The sequence below is a fragment of the Somniosus microcephalus genome, chromosome 21, assembly GCF_052327205.1.
Source record: "Somniosus microcephalus isolate GS21.2 chromosome 21, FLI_Smic_1.0, whole genome shotgun sequence".
NCBI classification, from domain to species: Eukaryota; Metazoa; Chordata; class Chondrichthyes; order Squaliformes; family Somniosidae; genus Somniosus; species Somniosus microcephalus.
Window position 1 is genome coordinate 23,705,733 of NC_141007.1, and position 20,085 is coordinate 23,725,817.

Genomic DNA, 20,085 nt, shown 5'->3' on the forward strand with positions numbered 1-20,085 from the left:
TTAAACACCACAGCTGGTGAGAAAAATGGCAGTGCCTTGTACTGACAGACTTGCCCCTTGAAATTGAACCGAAGAAATCTTGATGATACTCATCCACAGAGAGATGTAAATAGACATGTTTTAGGTCTTTGGCAACTAAACAATCCCTTAGGCAGACTGCTTGAACTATTTGTGGCCGTGTGATCATCTTAAACTATTCCTCTTGAAAGTACCATTTTAGAACCATAAAGTCTAGTATTAAAGAAGGACTAAATAGCTCTATAATAGAATACTGCCTTCTCCTGCACATGATGAACCCTTTTATTTAAGCCTGATGAGCAACTCATCAGTTTTGGCACACGGTGCCAAGATCAAGTTTCATAAACAATCCAGTTGGATTACTCCACAAACTGCAGCATTTTATCTGGGAAATGAAGTGGTAGCTCTCACCGATGGTCTCTAAAACATATGGGCCCATAGCAATTCCACCCATTTTATAAATTTGCCTTGCTAGCAACGCCCACATCCCAGGAACTAATTTAAAAAAAAAATGAATTTCTGTAGTTGCTCCACCTGGGTCACAGGTGGGTGGGAAGTATCCACCAAGTCATTGCTGGGAAACCAGCAGAGGCCAAGAACAATGGGAGGAGCCTGCAGAGTGTTTCTTGATATGGATACTGCCCTGGACTAGTGGGCTACTCTGCGGGTGGAGCTCCTTTGGTGCTGCAAAAGTTGTATGGAGTACTAGGATTGATAATAGCCTGCCAGTACTGAGCAGGAATTTTGTTTCACATTATTTATTATTCCTGAAATGGTTTGCTGGTTTTGCTAATTCTTCTTTAGAATCATAGAATGGTTACAAGCACAGAAGACTATTCGGCCCATCGAGCCCACGCCAGCTCTCTGCAAGAGCACTTAAGCTAGTTCCACTCCCCTGCCCTTTCCCCGTAGCCCTACAATTTTTTTTCCTTCAGGTACTTATCCAACTCCCTTTTGAAAGCCACGATTGAATCTGCCTCCACCACCCTCTCAGGCAGTGCATTCCAGATCCCAACCACTTGCTGCATAAAAAAGTTTTTCCTCCTGTCGCCTTTGGTTCTTTTGCCAATCACCTTAAATCTGTGCCCTCTGGCTCTCGACCCTTCCGCTAACAGAACAGTTTCTCTCTATCTACTCTGTCTAGACCCCTCATGATTTTGAACACCTCTATCAGCTCTCTTTTCAAAATTATATTGGGGAACAAGGAAGTGGCAGAGGCTTTAAACAAATATCTTGTATCTGTCTTCATAGTAGAAGACACAAAAAGTATACCAAAAATAACAGAGAACCAAGAGGCTAATGAGAGCGATGAACTTAAAGTAATTAATATCAGTAGAGAAAAAGTACTTGAGAAACTAATGGAACTAAAAGCTGACAAATCCCCTGGACCTGATGGCCTACATCCTAGGGTTCTAAAAGAGGTGGTTGCAGAGATAGTGGATGCATTGGTTGTGATCTTCCAAAATTCCCTAGATTCAGGAAAAGTCCCAGCGGACTGGAAGGTAGCAAATATTACCCAAGAAAGGAGGGAGAGAGAAAACCAGGAACTACATGCCAGTTAGCCGGACATCAGTCATTGGGAAAATGCTGGAAACCATCATTAAGGAAGTGGTAACAGGGCACTTAGAAAATCATAATATGCTTAGGCAGAGTCAACATGGTTTTATGAAAGGTAAATCGTGTTTGGCAAATTTATTATGAATTTTTTGAGGATGTAACTAGCAGGGTAGATAAAGGGGAACCAGTGGATGTTGTATATTTAGATTTCCAAAAGGCATTCAATAAGGTGCCACATAAAAGGTTGTTAAGCAAGATAAGGGCACTTGGGGTTGGGGGTAAGGTATTACCATGGATAAAGGATTGGTTAACTGACAGAAAACAGAGTAGGGATAAACGGGTCATTTTCAGATTGGCAGGCTGTAACTAGTGGGGTGCCGCAAGAATCAGTGCTTGGGCCTCAGCAATTTACAATCTATATTAATTACTTCTCCAGTCTATCCACATAACTGAAATCCCTCATCCCTGGAATCATTCTTGTAAATCTTTTCTGCACCCTCTCTAAGGCCTTCACATCCTTCCTAAAGTGCGGTGCCCAGAATTGGACACAATACTCCAGTTGAGGCCGAACCAGTGTTTTATAAAGGTTCATCATAACTTCCTTGCTTTTGTACTCTGTGCCTCTATTTATGAAGCCCAGGAGCCCGTATGCTTTTTACACCACTTTCTCAACCTGCTGTGCCACCTTCAACGATTTGTGCACATATACCCCCAGACACCACTGTTCATGCACCCCCTTTCGAACTGTACCCTGTAGTTTATATTGCCTCTCCTCGCTCTTCCCACCAAAATGTATCACTTTGCACTTCTCTGCATTAAATTTCATCTGCCACGTGTCTGCCCATTCCACCAGCCTGTCTATGTCCTCTTGAAGTCTATCACTACCCTCCTCACTGTTCACTATACTTCCTAGTTTTGTCTCTTCTGCAAATTTTGAAATTGTGCCCTGTACTCCCACATCTAAGTCATTAATATAGATCAAGAAAAGCAGTGGTCCTAGTACCAACTCAGGGGGAACACCACTGCATACCGTCCGCCAGTCCGAAAAACAAACATTCACCACTTTTCACTTAGCCAATTTTGTATCCATGCTGCCACTGTCCCTTTTATTCCATGGGCTTCAACTTTGCTGGCAAGCCTATTACGTGGCACTTTATCAAGCACCTTTTGGAAGTCCACACATCAAAGGGCAGTTGCATTAATTGATAATGCAACTCCCACCTGAGTGTCAGCAGCTGATACCATGCCATTCTGTAAAGAAAAATACCAAAAGCCATGGATCGCACTTCAAAGTTGAAAATATGAATTGGTGTTTGCTTCTTTAGCACAATAACCTGAATGTGGTCTTTGACAAGAGGCAGTGCCTAACTGCAAAAAGAATGGCAATCTGTTTTTCAGTATCTGCCTGTAACTGTGTGGCCTTCTGGTAGACAAACCAGAATATGGTGCCATGCCATCCAAATATGGTTAGACACATGCAGGCAGATTCACTGACTAAATGCTTGAAACCACAGTAAGGCGATTCATTTCCAATGCCAGCAAAGGACAACTGAATCTGTGACTGGATTAGTGTACACGAGTCGGGTAGACACCCAGAGAATCCAGAATGCTGAATCTATTCTGGGAATCAGTCTCGATAACCTACGAATGTCAGCTCATGTACCTGGAGTTGTACCTACAGGGAAGTTGCATATTGAGTTCTGTACAAGATCATGAAACAGGGTTTCACTGCAGGGTCAAGGAGTGAATGCAATGAGACTTAAAGCGACCGACTTATTGACACTATTGCAAGTTTGGAATGTTGGTCTAGCAAGTTGCCCTTGAGCAGTGTGTCACTGTCTTCTACCCCTCCCCCTCTGCCACAGGCAAATGCTGTTTCCAACATTTTTGCTGTTCTCAGGAAGACCCCAGCAAATTGGCTGCCTCGGGAGGTACAATCTAGCTTGTGCAGGATGGAGAAATGAATCAACCAGAGTATAAATAGATTTACTAAGCTAAAATATTAACACAAAGTGCTCTTCCCATCAGAGGCTTTTCACCAGAAATTGGCTCGTCTCCATGGACAAGGATTCGTATGGATTCTGCTCAACAGTTGTATGACATGAGTCAGAGTGAACACTGGAAGGTAGATGGTGGTTGTTATTGTACCGGGACTATCCCTGTATCCAAAAGGCACCCAGTACTAGTCACCATCTGGGTCCACATTCGAAAGAGGGTTTGCACTACTACACCAATAATTCCCTCCTTGGAAGGGTCAGGTCTGTTTTGCTTTTGGATAGAAAGCACATGGAACAGTCCTTAGCATCAACTGCAGCGAGTCCTTATTACCGATACCAGTGCCCTACTAGAAATGGCCAGATACATTGGGGTCGATTTTCCTGGCGCCGTCAGGCGCGGTTTCAGGTGTGTGAGGGGGGGGAATCCCGATTTCGGGAGTCCCGACACCATCACGCCCAAAACCCACCTCCACGTAAGTTTCAGAGGAGGCAGGTACCCGCCCCGCACTGTGACCCGCCGAGGGAAGGGATTAGTGCCAATTAACTGTCTGTTAACAGGTAGTTAACAGGCAGTTTTTAGCCTAATCCCTATTTTGAGGGGTGCCGTGTGGGATTCCCGACGGCTCCAAACCACACCAGGTTAGAGCAGGCGGGCCGTCGGGTTGAAGGACTTGGAGGGGTCGCGATGTCGGTGTTCAGGTGAGTGATGGGTGCATGAGTGCAAAGGTAAGGGAGTTCGGTGTGTGTAAAGAATTTAAATTACCTGTACTTACCTTAACAGCCTTTCTTCCTCTAGGTTTCGGGAGTCCATCACTCAGCCGGTACTGAAAGCAGAATGGCCGCGATCTGTCAAAAGTGACAGCCTTCAGCTTTCATTGCCGGTGAGAGTTCTAACTGAGTCTGTGTAGAAGGACTCAGGTTAGAAGTCAGACTGTCAGTGTTTGACAGCTTCAAACAGCTGTGAAACACTGATATTTCATCTGTGAAGACCTCTTGACAGATTAAATTTCATTCTGTGACATCACCTGTTGCCGGGTGGCCCTTAATTGGCCTGTTGAGCCCGCTGGGCGGGCTCAACAAGGTCAATCAAGGGAAAATCGCGTGGATTGGCCGGACGTCGATGTGGGCGGGACTAAACCCGAAAGTTGTAGTCCCGCCTCCTTCCCGACAGCTTAATGAAAATCGACCCCATTGAGTCAGGAATTGCCAAATTCAGAGTGGTTATTTTGCGTTTACATTTTCTGCTTTCAATTCTGTCCTGAATAATATGGAACATACTGTTGAGTCATTTGTTATAGATCCATTCTGAAATCATGAGACAAATGTAGCAGTCAGTGGAGTAATGTATTGCTAACATTTATGCGCAGATTGCGAATGTGCTACTGCCACTGATTTGGCCGTTTATGATAAATGGCTGGAATCACAGAATATGACCTCAGAAACATACTGCAACAAAAACAGGTTTTGCCTTACTCAGTCACCAAAAACTAGCACCTTAATCATCAAGTGACAGGACTTCAGATGGAAATTCCCAGAATCCCATGCAACAAAAAACAAATATGATTTATCCAATCACCAGAAATCAGTTACCTAGATATTGCAATTTTCACCAAAAGTTTGTGTCAACATACTATCTCAGCTGTCGAGTTGCTTAGTTTGCCTTGATGCAAGCACATTACATGGTCAGTGTCAAGGGAGATAAACAACAGACCAGCTTTGCACTTTACATCCTTCGTGCTGACTTAAATTCCATCATTGGTGCCTGAGCACCTTTCTTTTACAGTTCTCATTTGTTCTTGCCATTTTTTTTTAATTTTTTTTTATAAATGCTGTGTGCGTCACCGTCCAGTTAGTTGGTGACTTGCCATACGTCCTGGGAAGAGTACTGCGTGAAGCTGTGTCTATAAAGAAAGGATGAACTTGCATTTCTATAGCGCTTTTCATGACCTCAGGACGTCCCAAAGTGCTTTACAGCCAATGAAATACTTTTGAAGTATAGTCACTGTTGTAATGTAGGAAACGGAGTAGCCAATTTGCACAGCAGGATGACTAACACAACTTTATTTTTATTTGCTTTATTCATATGTATATTTTTAAAGTTTGTTCCAGATGTTCACCAATCGATGATGCCAACTGGATAAAAACCCGCAGCGCCTTATCACATATACATCATGCACAAGGTTACGTTTTGCTTTATAGGAAGCACAGGTTTCCCTATGATGCTGAAATTACAGGGCAAAAATTGCGAGGCTCTGCTCCATCTAGGAAGCGCAGGTCAGAGATAAAGCGGTGACACGGGGGTCTCTCCAATTGTATGCTTGTTCCTAGTGAGACTCACAATTTCTGCCTTTAGGTGACAAAGGAAGAAGCGGCGTCTGTACCTGGCAATGCCAGCACTAATTAGGACGAGCAGATAAATTGCCAGCCGCACACTGCCCAACAAAATGCCCAGTAATGAATTGTTTGAACTAATTTTTTTTCCTGAGATGTTTTAACCTGAATCTATATAATATTAATCTGAATCTACATTATCTATTCTATGCGATGAACTGACAATACATTTAGCCAAAAATATTTAAGTAAATACATGGGTTTTTCCCTGAGTCACAATACTAGAATGTTTTTCTGTTGAAATTAAGCAGTCACCAAAAAGCTGCATGTTTGCATAGGCACTAGCAAGCAAAGTCCTTTCTCAATAGAAAATATCATTAACCCACCATATTTTTAATGTGTGTACTTTATCATACACCATGCATACTGTCTGTTACAACTTGTGTTCAAGATTTTGCCAAGACATGATGGCCCAGATTTTGCAAGTCAGCGGCAAATGAACGATGCTCACCATGGATTTCGTTCATTTGCACACACAATTCCTGCGGACCTTTACACTGCGATTTGCGGTTTATCAGAGAGTCAAAGCAGCGCGGTGCCCTCTACAAGGGATCTGGGACCTGCGTGAACAGGGCAAGCAACGACGTGTCTCTTCAACCAGATTGAAAAATCCTTACTGAGGCATGTAGAGTCTACATCAAAAAGTTTACATAGACTATATGGCACAGAAACAGGCCATTCGGCCCCACCAGTCCATGCCGGCGTTTATGCACCACACGAGCTTCCTCCTGTCTTTCCTCATCTAAATCTATCAGCATAACCCTCTATTCCCTTCTCCCTCATATGCTTGTCTAGCCTCCCCTTAAATGCATCTATACTATTCACTTCAACCACTCCCTGTGGTAGTGAGTTCCACATCCTCACCACTCTCTGGGTAAAGAAGTTTCTTCTGAATTCCCTATTGGATTTCTTGCTGACTATCTTATACTTATGGTCTCTAGTTATGCCCTTCCCCACAAATGGAAACACTCTCTGTATCCACTCTATCAAAACCTTTCATAATTTTAAAAGACCTCTATTAGGTCACCCTTCAGCCTTCTTTTTTCAAAAGAGAGACCCAGCCTGTTCATCCTTTCCTGATATGTATACCCTCGCATTTCTGGTATCATCCTTGTAAATCTTATCTGCACCCTCTCCAGTGTCTCTAAATCCTTTTTGTAATATGCCAACTAGAACTGTATGCAGTACTCCAAGTGTGATATAACCAAGGTTCGATACAAGTTTAGCATAACTTCACTACTACTTAATTCTGTACCTCTAGAAATAAACCCTAGTGCTTGGTTTGCTTTTTTTTTATGGCCTTGCTAACTTGTTGCACAACTTTGTGATTTGTGTATTTGTACTCCGAGATCCCTTTGTTCCTCTACCCCACCTAGATTCGCACTCTCCAGTGATAAGTGACCTCCCTATTCTTCCTACCAAAATGTAATACCTCACATTTATCTGTGTTGAACTTCATTTGCCAATTATTTTCCCATTCTGCAATTTATTAATGTCCTCCTGTAATTTGTTGCAGTCCCCCTCAGTATTGACGATCCCTTCCCCCCCCCAAAATTTGGTATCATCTACAAATTTAGTAATTGTGCTTTTGAGACCAAAGTCTAAATCGTTAATGTAAATTATGAACAGCAGTGGTCCCAGCATTGATCCTTGTGGAACACCACTACCCACCTTCTGCCACTGTGAATAGCTACCCTTTACTCCCACTCTCTGCTTTCTGTCTTGAAGCCAGCTATCCATTCTGCTACTTGTCCCCTGACACTGCATTCTCTGACATTGTTCATCGGTCTATTATGGGGTATCTTATCGAAGGCCTTTTGAAAATCTAGATAAATTACATCTACTGCATTACCATTGTCTACTCTCTCTGTTACCTCTTCAAAAAATTCAATAAAGGTTGGTCAAGCAAGATTTTCCCTTTTGAAATCCATGCTGACTATTCATTATTATACTTTTCGTTTCTAGATGTTCTTCTTTTCTCTCCTTTAGTAGGGATTCCATTATTTTTCCTACCACCGATGTTAAGCTGACTGGTCTATAATTCTCTGGACATGTTCTATCCCCCTTCTTAAATATCGGTATTACGTTAGTTGTTCGCTAGTCCTCTGGCAGTACACCTTTTTCTAACAGATTATTAAATGTGTAGTAATGCCTCTGCTATCTCTTCCCTAGATTCTTTTAAAATGCGTGGATGCAATCCAACCGGACATGGGGTTTTATTCACATGTTTGAATGCAGAGTCTCTTGGCAAGGTACCAGTGTCATTAAGCTTGTGGAGGAGCATGGCAAATTGGCCAGCAACTTCCTGATTCCCGTGTTTAGCTGCCCATGTGCGGACGCCGGAATTTGCTGTCCAATTTACTCCTTAATAACAGTGAACGCCAATAGCCTCACCGTTATTCTTACCGCAAAATCCAGGCCAACGTAAACTTATATCTTAAATTATTAAAGGGTGATTTTAAATGAAATACAAATAAATTTTATCTTCATTCACCATTAAAAATATAAACATAACCCCCTTTTTCATCGCTAAATAATTTTGTTATTCCATCGCAATCGTGAGTATTCACCACTTGTATATTGTAAATTCTTAAATGGATTAAGTATTGCCAAGCTTTAACTGCAGACTGTACCTGCACAGTTGTAGGTTCCACCTTCCGTTTCTTCTTCTGGTTTTGCTTATTGGTTCTGGGATATACCATCAGTTGCTCTAACCATCTGTAAAATTCATAAAATATTTCATTAATAACTTGATTAAGAGATTCTGCAGTGCGATAACAAACTAAACCAAACAAAAAACAAGCTTTCAAAAACAAATGAAAAGCAGACAAGAATAATAAGGCAACGTCTGAATTATTTTTAAAACACCATCCTTTAGGCAGCAGGCATATGCAGCAGATCCCAGAAGCAAACAAGGTCAGATTTCATTCTACTCATAATTAGATGTGTGTGTGTGTGTGATATGACATAGAAGTTAGGAGCAGGAGTAGGCCATTCGGCCCTTCAAGCCTGCTCCGCCATTCAATGAGATCATGGCTGATCATCCAAATTCAGTACCCTGTCCCTGCCTTCTCCCCACATCCCTTTAGCCTTAAGAAATCTATCCAACTCTTTCTTGAATATATTTAATGAACTGGCCTCCACCGCCCTCTGCGGCAGAGAATTCCACAAGTTCACCACTCTCGGTGAAGAAATTCCTCCTCATTTCAGTCCTAAATGGCTTACCCCTTATCCTTAGACTATGACCCCTGGTTCTGGACTCCCCGGTCATCAGAAACATCCTTCCTGCATCTAGCCTGTCCAGGCCTGACAGAATTTTATAGGTTTTGATGAGATCCTCTCAATCTTCTAAACTCCAGTGAGTATAAGCCCAATCGACACAATCTCTCCTCATACGTCATTCCTGCCATCCCAGGTATCAGCCTGGTGAATCTTCGCTGCACTCCTTCCATGGCAAGAACGTCCTTCCTCAGGTAAGACGACCAAAACTGCACATAATACTCAAGGTGCGGTCTCACCAAGGCCCTGTACAACTGTAGCAAGACATCCTTGTTCCTGTACTCGAACCCTCTTGCTACGAAGGCCAACATACCATTTGCCTTCTTAACCGCCTGCTGCACCTGCATGCTTACCTTCAACGACTGGTGCACAAGAACACCCAGGTCTCTTTGCACTTCCCCTTCTCCCAATCTATTGCCATTCAAATAATAATCTGCCTTCCTGTTTTTGCCACCAAAGTGGATAACCTCACATTTATCCACATTATAGTGCATTTGCCATGTTTCTGCCCAATCACCCAACCTGTCCAAATCGTACTGGAGTTGCACTACATCCTCCTCACAGCTTACCCTCCCACCCAGCTTTGTGTCGTCTACAAATTTGGAGATATTACATCCAATTCCCTCGTCCGGATCATTAATATATATAGTGACATTTGTACACATTTCCTGTCAACGTTCCATTATAAATTCCTATGTCCACATTTATACTATAAACATCCCATGTAAACTTGTCATGCTGAACTTACACCCTCCCCCCTAGGGGAGGAGCTGCTGTGTGACAACTGGTGGGAGAGTGTAATTGCAATATGACGAGTTTAACTAGGCGGTTTCTATTATAAATGTGAACATAGGAATTTACAACTGAAATATACAAATAATAAAAGGACAGAATGCATGACTTTAAAATGGGGACTGAATTACATCTGTGCCCCCTGGTTCAATTATTCACCTTCTAATCCCGCTTCACCCGAAGCCTACACTTTGCCTGAACTATGTGCCATGCTAGGAGAGACAGATTAGTATATGTATGAAAATCTGTTTTTAGATATCTCACAGGAAGTCTCAGGACTCTCTATGTTTGCAAGGGGTCACCTTCAACCCTGCCCCCCTTCCCTCCCAAACCACACCCACAGCTAAATTTGAAAAGTTTCTAGACACAAAAGACATCAAGGGGTATGGAGAGAGCACGGGAATATGATATTGAGATAGAGGATCAGCCACGATCGTGTTGAATGGCGGAGCAGGCTCGAAGGGCCGAATGGCCTACTCCTGCTCCTATTTTTTTTTTCTATGTTTCTAAAACCTCTGGGAAGTTTTTAGTCATGATGCTCCAGCCATCATCATTGTGGGGGCAGGCTTTATGGGCCAGCTGGTCTTTTCCTGCCCGTCAATTCCGTATGTGTGTATGTTCTAGGGAGCCGACTGCTATGTCTGCTTCAATATTACCTTTCCAAGCACTTAAAAATGATTTCAACTTGGAATTAAAAAAAAAAATTTGTACCTGTGTTATAATGAGCTCTTGATACTTAAAACAAACCAGCTGAAAAAATCAATTCTTAAGCACTAAATTCCCATTTTGCTTTGTTATTTACATCATTTAAATCAATTTATTGGATAATTCATTTTTTAGCAAAATATCCTTCCTTTATCTCTGGGGCCCACTTGTACACATGCCAGTGAAGTTGTGCGTAAAAATCAAACATCAACTCAGTCAACTTCACACACCACTTCATAGCAAGAAGAAATGCCATTCCACAATAAAACTCAGCATAAAGTTAAGGGATTAACATTATCAAAATCAACAGAATACATTTTATTTCTCGGTCTATTTAATTACTAATTCAGACTTCATCAAATCATACACAATACAATGCTCCACTCTTCTGAGAAAGCTCCAAAAACACTCCACCTTCATTTGAACAATCGCTGGGAGCTAAGTAATTTGCATATTGCAAAACAACTATATTTTGGGGCTTGCAGACTCTGCCAAGACACATCCCACACCAAAGCCTTAGGTATCCATATATTTGGAGTTGAAGGAAACAAGAGAATCGTGGCAGATTAAGTATAATGTGGGGAAGTGTGAAACTATCCACTTTGGTAGGAAGAAAAAGAAACAGAATATTTTTTTTAAAAGGAGACACACTAGTTAATGTTGGCACTCGGAGGGATTTGGGTGTCCTTGTACACAAATCACAGAAAGTTAACATGCAGGTACAGCAAGCAATTCGGAAGGTAAATGGTATGTTAGCCTGTACTGCAAGGGGATTACAGTATAACATAAGGAAGTCTTGCTGCAATTATATAGGGCTTTAGCGAGACCACACCTAGAGTACTGAATTCAGTTTTGGTCTCCTTATTTAAGGAAGGATATACTTGCCCTAGAGGAGGAGCAACAAAGGTTCATTAGATTGATCCCTGGGATGAGGGGGCTGTCCTATGAGGAGAGATTGAGTAAAGCAGGTCTATATTCTCTGGTTAGAAGAATGAGAGATGATTTCATTGACACGTATAAAATTCTGAGGGGGCTTGACAGGGTAGATGCTGAGAGGCTGTTTCCCCTGGCTGGAAAGTCCAGAACTAGGGGCCATAGTCTCAGGACAAGGGGTCGGTCATTTAGGACTGAGATGAGGAGAAATTACTTCACTCAGAGATTTGCGAATCTTTGGAATTCTCTACCCCAGAGGCCTGTGGATGCTCAGTTGATGAGTATATTCAAGGTGTGGAGATGCCGGAGTTGGACTGGAGTGGACAAATGTAAGAAGTCACACAACACCAGGTTATAGTCCAACAGCTTTATTTGAAATCACAATTGTGATTTCAAATAAAGCTGTTGGAGTATGTTCAAGACTGAGATTGAAGATTTTTGAGCACTAAGGGAATCTAGGGATATGGGGATGGGCAGGAAAGTGTAGTTGATGTAGAAGTTCAGCCATGATCTTACTGAATAGCAGAGCCTGCTCCTGCTCCTATTTCTTACGTTCTTAACCAGGCTAGAAAAGGTAGATTAGGGTCAGGTGCCTCAAATTGGGGCCATCAAAAAGCATGAAAGATGTTGCAATTCGGGCTTTAAAAGGACCACTTTCTCTTTGAACGGTCTCATGGGTCCTCCCAGGAGAGGACCTTGTCCCCTTCATGTTCTTGGATGGGACATGTCTTGTGTTCTTCCCTCATACAGGGAATAATCATTTAAATTGCTGTAAGTTGCATATTTAATTTTATGTAGGCATATCCTACATCTCGGGCACTTCAGTACATTGAATGCCACCACAGATGATGCCGTTTATAGGCTAAAATTACAATATCGCACGCACACACCATTCTTTTCCAGTAGAAACAGTTTTATGGCTTAAAAGTCTCCCAAAACTCCACCAGCACAGAGATAACTGCAGAACCACCTCTGTTAGCAGCTGGAAAAGTCAGCCTTTAAAAACAAATTCTCCTTAATGTTACAATTCCATATCAAAGGAATAATACTATTTTGAAATGCAACAATGACTCAATCCCTGTTAAACATTAAAAATGATATACATTACAAAAGCACTCAAATGCCACCACAGAATTGTGACATTGTCTGGAATCAAACGACAGGTTCACTCACACATTTGTGTATATAGGGCCATAACAAAGATTCCATTTTTGATAATTTAAAAAATCTAACCGCACCCAATTCACAGAATGAATAAGTTCTATTTATTGGGGACTTAACAAATTTGCACTGCACAAAACAAATTACACAGGTAATCTGGGTTTCAAAGTGTTGACTACTGAATGGAAGCCAAACATTCTTTCTTAGAGCTACCTCAAACTCCAAGTTCTAATGTAGCATACTAAAAGATATTGAGGTGGCAATAACTGTAGATGTAGTCCCATGTACGCTCTGGCATATAGTTTCCAATCTGCCCATTTATAAAAGTAACCCAGTGTCTGTTAAGAGAAGACATTTTTGGAGAGTGGTTAATGAGTTCATTTTTGTTTTTATTTCCAACTCCTACTTTTTTAATAGTTACACTTCTAAAAGTGACGTGTTAATTTATGAAAAAGTACTTTGTCAATTAAAAAAATACATTACTTATCTGGTTGAGCCTTCATTCTTTGAATAATATACATCAGTTCACATCTTAAGAGTAGAGCCTACTTTGACAGTCTGATCATTTCTGGAGAAACCACGTGCTGGGCACACACATGATCAACACTGTCGTACTACATATTAGGTGGCACCTCAGGTGGTCTCCCATTCCCACAGCTTCGAAAGCCCCAAAACCTGCGCCAGTTCACTTTGATAGGAAGCTAAACAGAAACAAACTAACCACTTACTTTCCCGCCCCAAAATACTATCCGAAGGCGTATATGGTTAGGGTCATTTCATATGGAGGTTGCATATCAAAGGAAATGAACAGTGGATAAACTTTGTTCTTCATCACCATCCATACACAAAAGCATACCAAAGTAAAACAAATTTAGAAGTCACCTGGATAGAAGCCATACTACCACTTGCAAGGACCAATGCGTCAAAAGCATCATTTTGTGCTGCAGTTTAGTTAAGTGTGTGAGAAATTCCCAATCTGACAGCCTTGCATATCCTTTTCAACTGGAAGCTGCTAAGTTAAGGACAGATGAAATGAACTTCAATCTGCCCCTAGAATTCTTCTCTGCAAGATGGTAGCAGTATAGAATGTACTCAAGCATCTATTTGAGTATACATTGCTTACTTATTTGGACAATAGCAAAATACTGCAGATGTTGGAAATCCAAAATAACAACAGAAAATGCTGGAAAAACTCAGGTCAGGCAACATCCGTGGAGAGAAATTTGAGTTGACGTTTCGGGTTGGACCCTTCTTCAAAACTGGAAAGAAAAGAAACTAGATCGGAGGCAGGGCTGCGATCGGACAAAAGAATAAAAGAAACAAAAGAAGTAAAAGAGATTAGAAGCTAGACGAGATGGTAATAGGCTGGGATGAGGTGTAAAGTGTACTGGCAGGGCAAAAGATAGCTGCCAGGTGTGAGAGAGAAACAAAAAGGGGGGGGGGGGGGAAAAAGGAGTGGAACAATTACAATATCTCCCGCACTTCTGCCCTCACCCCTGCCCCTCCCTCCCGGAACCACGATAGGGTTCCCCTTGTCCTCACCTTTCACCCCACCAGCCTCCACATTCAACGGATCATCCTCCGGCATTTCCGCTACCTCCAAAGTGATCCCACCACTAAATGTATCTTCCCCTCCCCTCCCCTTTCAGCATTCCGCAGGGACCGCTCCCTCCGAGACACCCTAGTCCACTCCTCTATCACCCCAAACAGCCCTTCCTCTTCACCTGGCACCTTCCCGTGCAAGCGGAGGAGATGTAACACCTGCCCCTATACCTCCCCCCTTCCCACTGTCCAGGGCCCCAAACACCCCTTCCAGGTGAAACAGCGATTTACTTGTACTTCTCGCAATCTAGTATACTGTATTCGCTGCTCACGATGCGGTCTCCTCTACATTGGGGAGACCAAACGCAGATTGGGTGACCGCTTTGCGGAACACCTCCGTTCAGTCCGTAAGGGTGACCCCGAGCTTCCAGTCGCCTGTCATTTTAATTCACCGCTCCATTCCCACTCGGACCTCACCGTCCTTGGCCTCTTGTATTGTTCCATGGAAGCTCAACGTAAACTCGAGGAACAGCACCTCATCTTCCGATTAGGCAGTCTGCAGCCTTCCGGACTCAATATCGAGTTCAACAATTTCAGATCATAAGCTCGGCCCCCATTTCATTTTCTCTTGTAATTGTTCCACTCCTTTCCCCCCCCTCCTTTTCCTTTTGTTTCTCTCTCACACCTGGCAGCTATCTTTTGCCCTGCCAGTACACTTTACACCTAATCCCAGCCTATTACCATCTCGTCTAGCTTCTAATCTCTTTTACTTCTTTTGTTTCTTTTATTCTTTTGTCCGATCGCAGCCCTGCCTCCGATCTAGTTTCTTTTCTTTCCAGTTTTGAAGAAGGGTCCAACCCGAAACGTCAACTCAAATTTCTCTCCACGGATGTTGCCTGACCTGCTGAGTTTTTCCAGCATTTTCTGTTGTTATTTTGCTTACTTATTTGTTTGCCCTGCAGCGTAGGACAATAAATAAAAAAAATAAAAAAAGTTAAGTGAAACCAGCATAGCAGATGTACTGTTCTCCAATTAATGTAAAGTCTACAATTAATGTAAATCTACTATATGTATTTAATATTGTTCACTTATCTGTTTACTGTTCAATAAATCTGACAAGTAATTTGTAGCCTAATACAATCTTGATTCTTGCACCTTCATAAAGTTGAAGAAATCACATGGCTACACATGATATAGCCATTAAACAAAAACCAGAGACTTGAGTTCTCCATTCAACCCCTGGGCTTGTTTACCTAGTGAGCAAGTAAAGGCACACTCTGGGTTGTAGGAAGCAAGTGTTTGCTTGCGGGGTGGGCTAGAAAATATCTAGGGTAAAAACCCAAAAATGTAACAGCATCCTATGGAGGATCATGCCAGGCAAGGTTTCTTAAAAAGGGAGGTGGGGGGACTGTGGTGCAGGAAGATTGATATAGCATCACTCTCCTGAGAACAGCTTTTATTGTTTTTATTAGCAACAAGGTAAAAACAGAATAAATTGCTTGGTACCGGGGACATCATAACTTGGGGCTCGACAAGCATCTACACAGTGGAAACAATTCTAGTTCTGATTCTGACTTGTGCAATGGCAGATAAACTGATGGAACAATTTCTTGACCCAAATTAAATTGGAAAGCAGCCTAGGGTTAAAAACTCTGGGCGAGTCCCAAGGACCACCTTGTCAGAATGCCAAAGCAAATGCAGCTGATCTGTAACAAAGGTTTGCAAATTCACGGACTCTGTCAACCTAGACTAAAGCTAAAATGCAGTTATTCCATACAAGAAATTGACACTGACTTTTAAAGACATTCGAACAGTGGGCATATTAACTTGTGAAGAGCTAAATTAAGGTCTCTACTGGGAAATGGAGAGCCTAACTGGGCAATATTTCCAAATTGCATAAAACGAGACGCCAACGGCTGATCCTCAAGTGATCTAAACGCAAATGGGACAAAGACTGAAATAACTACAGCATGCACACGAACAAAACTAGGTTTTAGACCAATGGGGTACAAAAATGCTAGTGATACTTCAGAAAATGTGGGACACATGTAATACATGAGTAATTGACAACATAATTGCAGAAAATTTTAGTATTTAGTGTGATAAGTTCTATTACTGGATGTCCTCTGGGAAATGATCGCCAAGGAAGGAAGGCCCTGATTTAACAGCGGTTGCATTTCAAAAACTAGGCAGGTAAACGGGAAGCTACCAGGTTTGGGTAAAATATTTGCCGTCCCCTCCACACTATAAAAAGAGATCCCATCTCCAGAGCGAGTAACTGACTGTCTGTTTAACTTTGCCTCTCTTTGCTTGCATCAATTAAAACAGAGGAAACACATACAGAAACCATTGTGCCCAGGAAAAGACAACTGTCCAGGCTTCAGGTTGACTTTGCCTCAGTCCTCAAGCAAAAACTGTTGTTCCAAGAGGATAACATGTATACTTCCAACTCCTGAAAATAGCCTGAATTAGCTCCAGGTGAATCTTCCACTCATGAGGGTGAACTGTGAGATGGTGAAGAAACCCTGACGATATAATTTCTACCCTGGCTAAATGCAGAGCTGAAAGAGTAACCTTGTGGCCCAGGCAACAGAGTATTTTGACAAAGGGTGGAAGTATCTCCATCTCCCCACTCCCCCATTGCTGTTGTAGCAGGCCACTATAGTGTTATCTGACCACACACAAAGTGGTTTACTCTGTAGTATGTCTGTGTTCCAGGTCTAATTAGTTGCAGTGAACAGCTGGGCTGCTCTATCATCCACTTGGCCAGAGCCTAGTTCCCCTGCAGACACTTGTCTCATCCACCAGAACACCGCACCCCCCCCACCCCCGAGAGATGATACTACGGTCTGCTCTAGAGGAAGCTGTCACAAGGGACTGCCCTGCAGTATGTTGCATTCTTTGGAATACCATTGGGTGCAGAACTGAGGGCCAGTTCATCTGGATTGTTGATGAAGGTCAGTTCTGTAAGATTCGCCGCAGGCTGAGCAGGCTCAGCTGAAGTGGTCACAAAGTTTTAGAAGTTGAGAACTACAAACATGGCAACATTACTGCTGCGATCAGATGATAAATGTTAAATAACCTATCAGGAGATATATATGGCCTCGTTCATTCATTCGATACTACAATTCCCCATCATAGGATCCTATTCTTTCTTAAACAATTCTAGGATTTTTTCCACCTTTATCCTACCCAGATGTCTATTCCATGTGTTGACTAATCCTAAACTTGTTGATATCAGTCCTAAATTTGCCGCTTGCTAATTTAGACCTGTGTCCCCCCCCTCTCACATTTAGTTTGAAGTCATCTTCCAGATCTACCTTTTCTTTCACTTTATAAGGTCATCTCTCGGTCACCTCCATTCCAGGCTGTAAAGTCTATTTATCGCTCATACCTCAAAAGCTGTGGATCAGCCTCGAGTTGTCTCCAAATCTTACGTGTATCCCTTGTGCCTCGGTAACCTGATTGGGCACAGTACTCAAATAACTAGCATGACTTATTCTGACTTGTACTCTACTTTTTTGGCTATATAATTCCGCACTCTATTTGTTTTGTTGATTGCTACTCTACAGTGGTTGGAGGTGTTGAGTGTAGACCCTTAACATCTCTCAACTTCATCCCTCACCATTTCAAAATGATTTATGGAGTTGTCTATTTTTTCCTTCCAATATGCAGTTACTCAATATTTGTATTATATTTTGTCTGCTAGTGCTCTTATATAATTTGTGTAACTCATTTTGTAGTTCCTGTGCTGCTACCTCAGGCGGCACGGTGGCATAGTGGTTAGCACTGTTACCTCACAGCGCCAGGGACCCGGGTTCAAATCCGGCCTCGGGTGACTGTGCAAACTCCACACAGACATTCTCCCAGTGTTTGCGTGGGTTTCCTCCGGGTGCTCCGGTTTCCTCCCACAGTCCAAAGATGTGTGGGTTAGGTTGATTGGCCATGATAAAAATTGGCCCTTAGTGTTAGGGGGGGGTTAAATATGTGGGGTTACGGGGTTAGGGCTTGGGTGGGATGGCTGTCGGTGTAGGGACCAGGTGCTAGGGTTTGGATGATCAGCCATGATCTCGTTGAATGGCGGAGCAGGCTCGAAGGGCTGAATGGCCTACTCCTGCTCCTATCTTCTATGTTTCTATGAACCAACAACCCGAGTTTCTAAATCCAAGGCATTAATGTAAATTAGAAACATTAGGAGTTCCAACACCAATCCTTGGGCACCACACTCAGTACTTACCCCCACCCCCACAGAGACATCACTTTTCTAATAAATACCTGCTGCTTTCCATATTTCAGCCAATTTCTTATCCATCCCCCATCATGTTGAATTAAATGTATTATCTTTTCCTTAAGAACTTTGTCAAATGCTTTTTGGAAATCTAAGTACACCACATTGTAAGCTTTCCACAGTCCACTTGTCACTACCTCAAAAAAGGCAAGGAGATTGGTCAGATAGGATTTTCCTTTTCTGAATTCTGTTGGTTGCTGTTTATTAAACGAGTAATTCTCAGGTTTTCTACAATAATTGATTTTACCTGGTACTGATGCAGATCGAATGGGTTTGCAGTTGGCTGCATCTGCTCTGGCTTGATTTCTGAAAATGGTCAGCATGTCAGTCTGTTGCCTGTACCAGGATCCTTCCAGAGTTCATCAATTTCCTTATAAAGGACATCAATGCTGCTCTATCTCTTCCCTTGTCTCAGTATTCTGTGATAAATACCATCTATCTTTGGGGAGTTACAGGAAACTTTGGTTTATCCGGAGGTTAACTGTCCGGAATGCTCGAGCCACCGGCAAAAATCAGGAGCCGTTTCGTTAGGTTTTTTTTTTCCACCAGGCTCTGCGAGGTCTCGCTGAAGCTGTTGCTAAGCTACAGAGACGCTTGCAAGGTACGGCCGACTGTTTAGCAACAGGGTTTGTTGCCAGATACAGAGCTCAAAATCTCCATATGATTCAACATTAGCGCTGGTTTGTCCGGCAGTTTTGATGGGACGGCAACAGCTCGGTCCCGTCGGTGCCGGATATCACAAAGTTTCCTGTATTTGTTTTGAACCTTTTTTTTTTAATAATCAAAGTCATTAATTCTACAGGAATCATTGCTACTAAGAGACAGGCATATTGCTTATGTCTTTCCGAGTGAAAACTTGGAGGAAATAATTATTCAAAAACTATCTTGTGTTCTTCGTTGGTTTGGGCTCTATTTGTATCTTTTAGGGTTCTCATCTTTTCTGTAACTATCCTTTTGCTGTTTTGTATTGAAAGAAAATGTGTCTTACTTTTATGTTTTACATCTGCAACTGTGCTTTTGTCCAGGTCCCCATCTGCCCTCGTGATCACCCTTTTTACATGTTTTTACACAATCTACATTCATCCCAGTGAACTGCTTCACCTTTCTCCTTGTGAGATTTGTAGAAATTGTTCCTTATTCACTTTTGATTAATTTGTTAATCCATTTCGAGTCACACTGATTTAGTCTACACTTGCTGATCCTAGCTAGGTATTTATCCTGCTCTGCATTATGTTCCACTTGTCCTCTATTGAAGTGCCACTGAACACCTGCCACACCCACCCCAAAAAAAAAAATCAATTTGCTTAAGCTGTCACTTCAGTTATTTGAAGTTACCCTTTTTAAAAATGAAAAACTGGCTTCTGGTCCTCTGCATTTCAGAATTCCAGATCATACTGAACTTGATCCTCCTGTGCTCATTAT

The 20,085-nt window shown here is 42.3% G+C and overlaps 1 protein-coding gene across 5 annotated transcripts in view; it reads right to left on the reverse strand.

Moving 5' to 3' along the window:
- Positions 1-20,085, reverse strand: part of LOC147102652 (uncharacterized) — a 449,465-nt gene that overhangs the window by 201,223 nt on the left and 228,157 nt on the right. For all 5 annotated transcript variants that reach the window (XM_085963336.1, XM_085963337.1, XM_085963338.1 and 2 more), the window contains one exon: positions 8,597-8,681. In XM_085963336.1, coding sequence (XP_085819462.1) covers positions 8,597-8,681 — 85 coding nt within the window. The remainder of the gene's footprint in view (positions 1-8,596; positions 8,682-20,085) is intronic.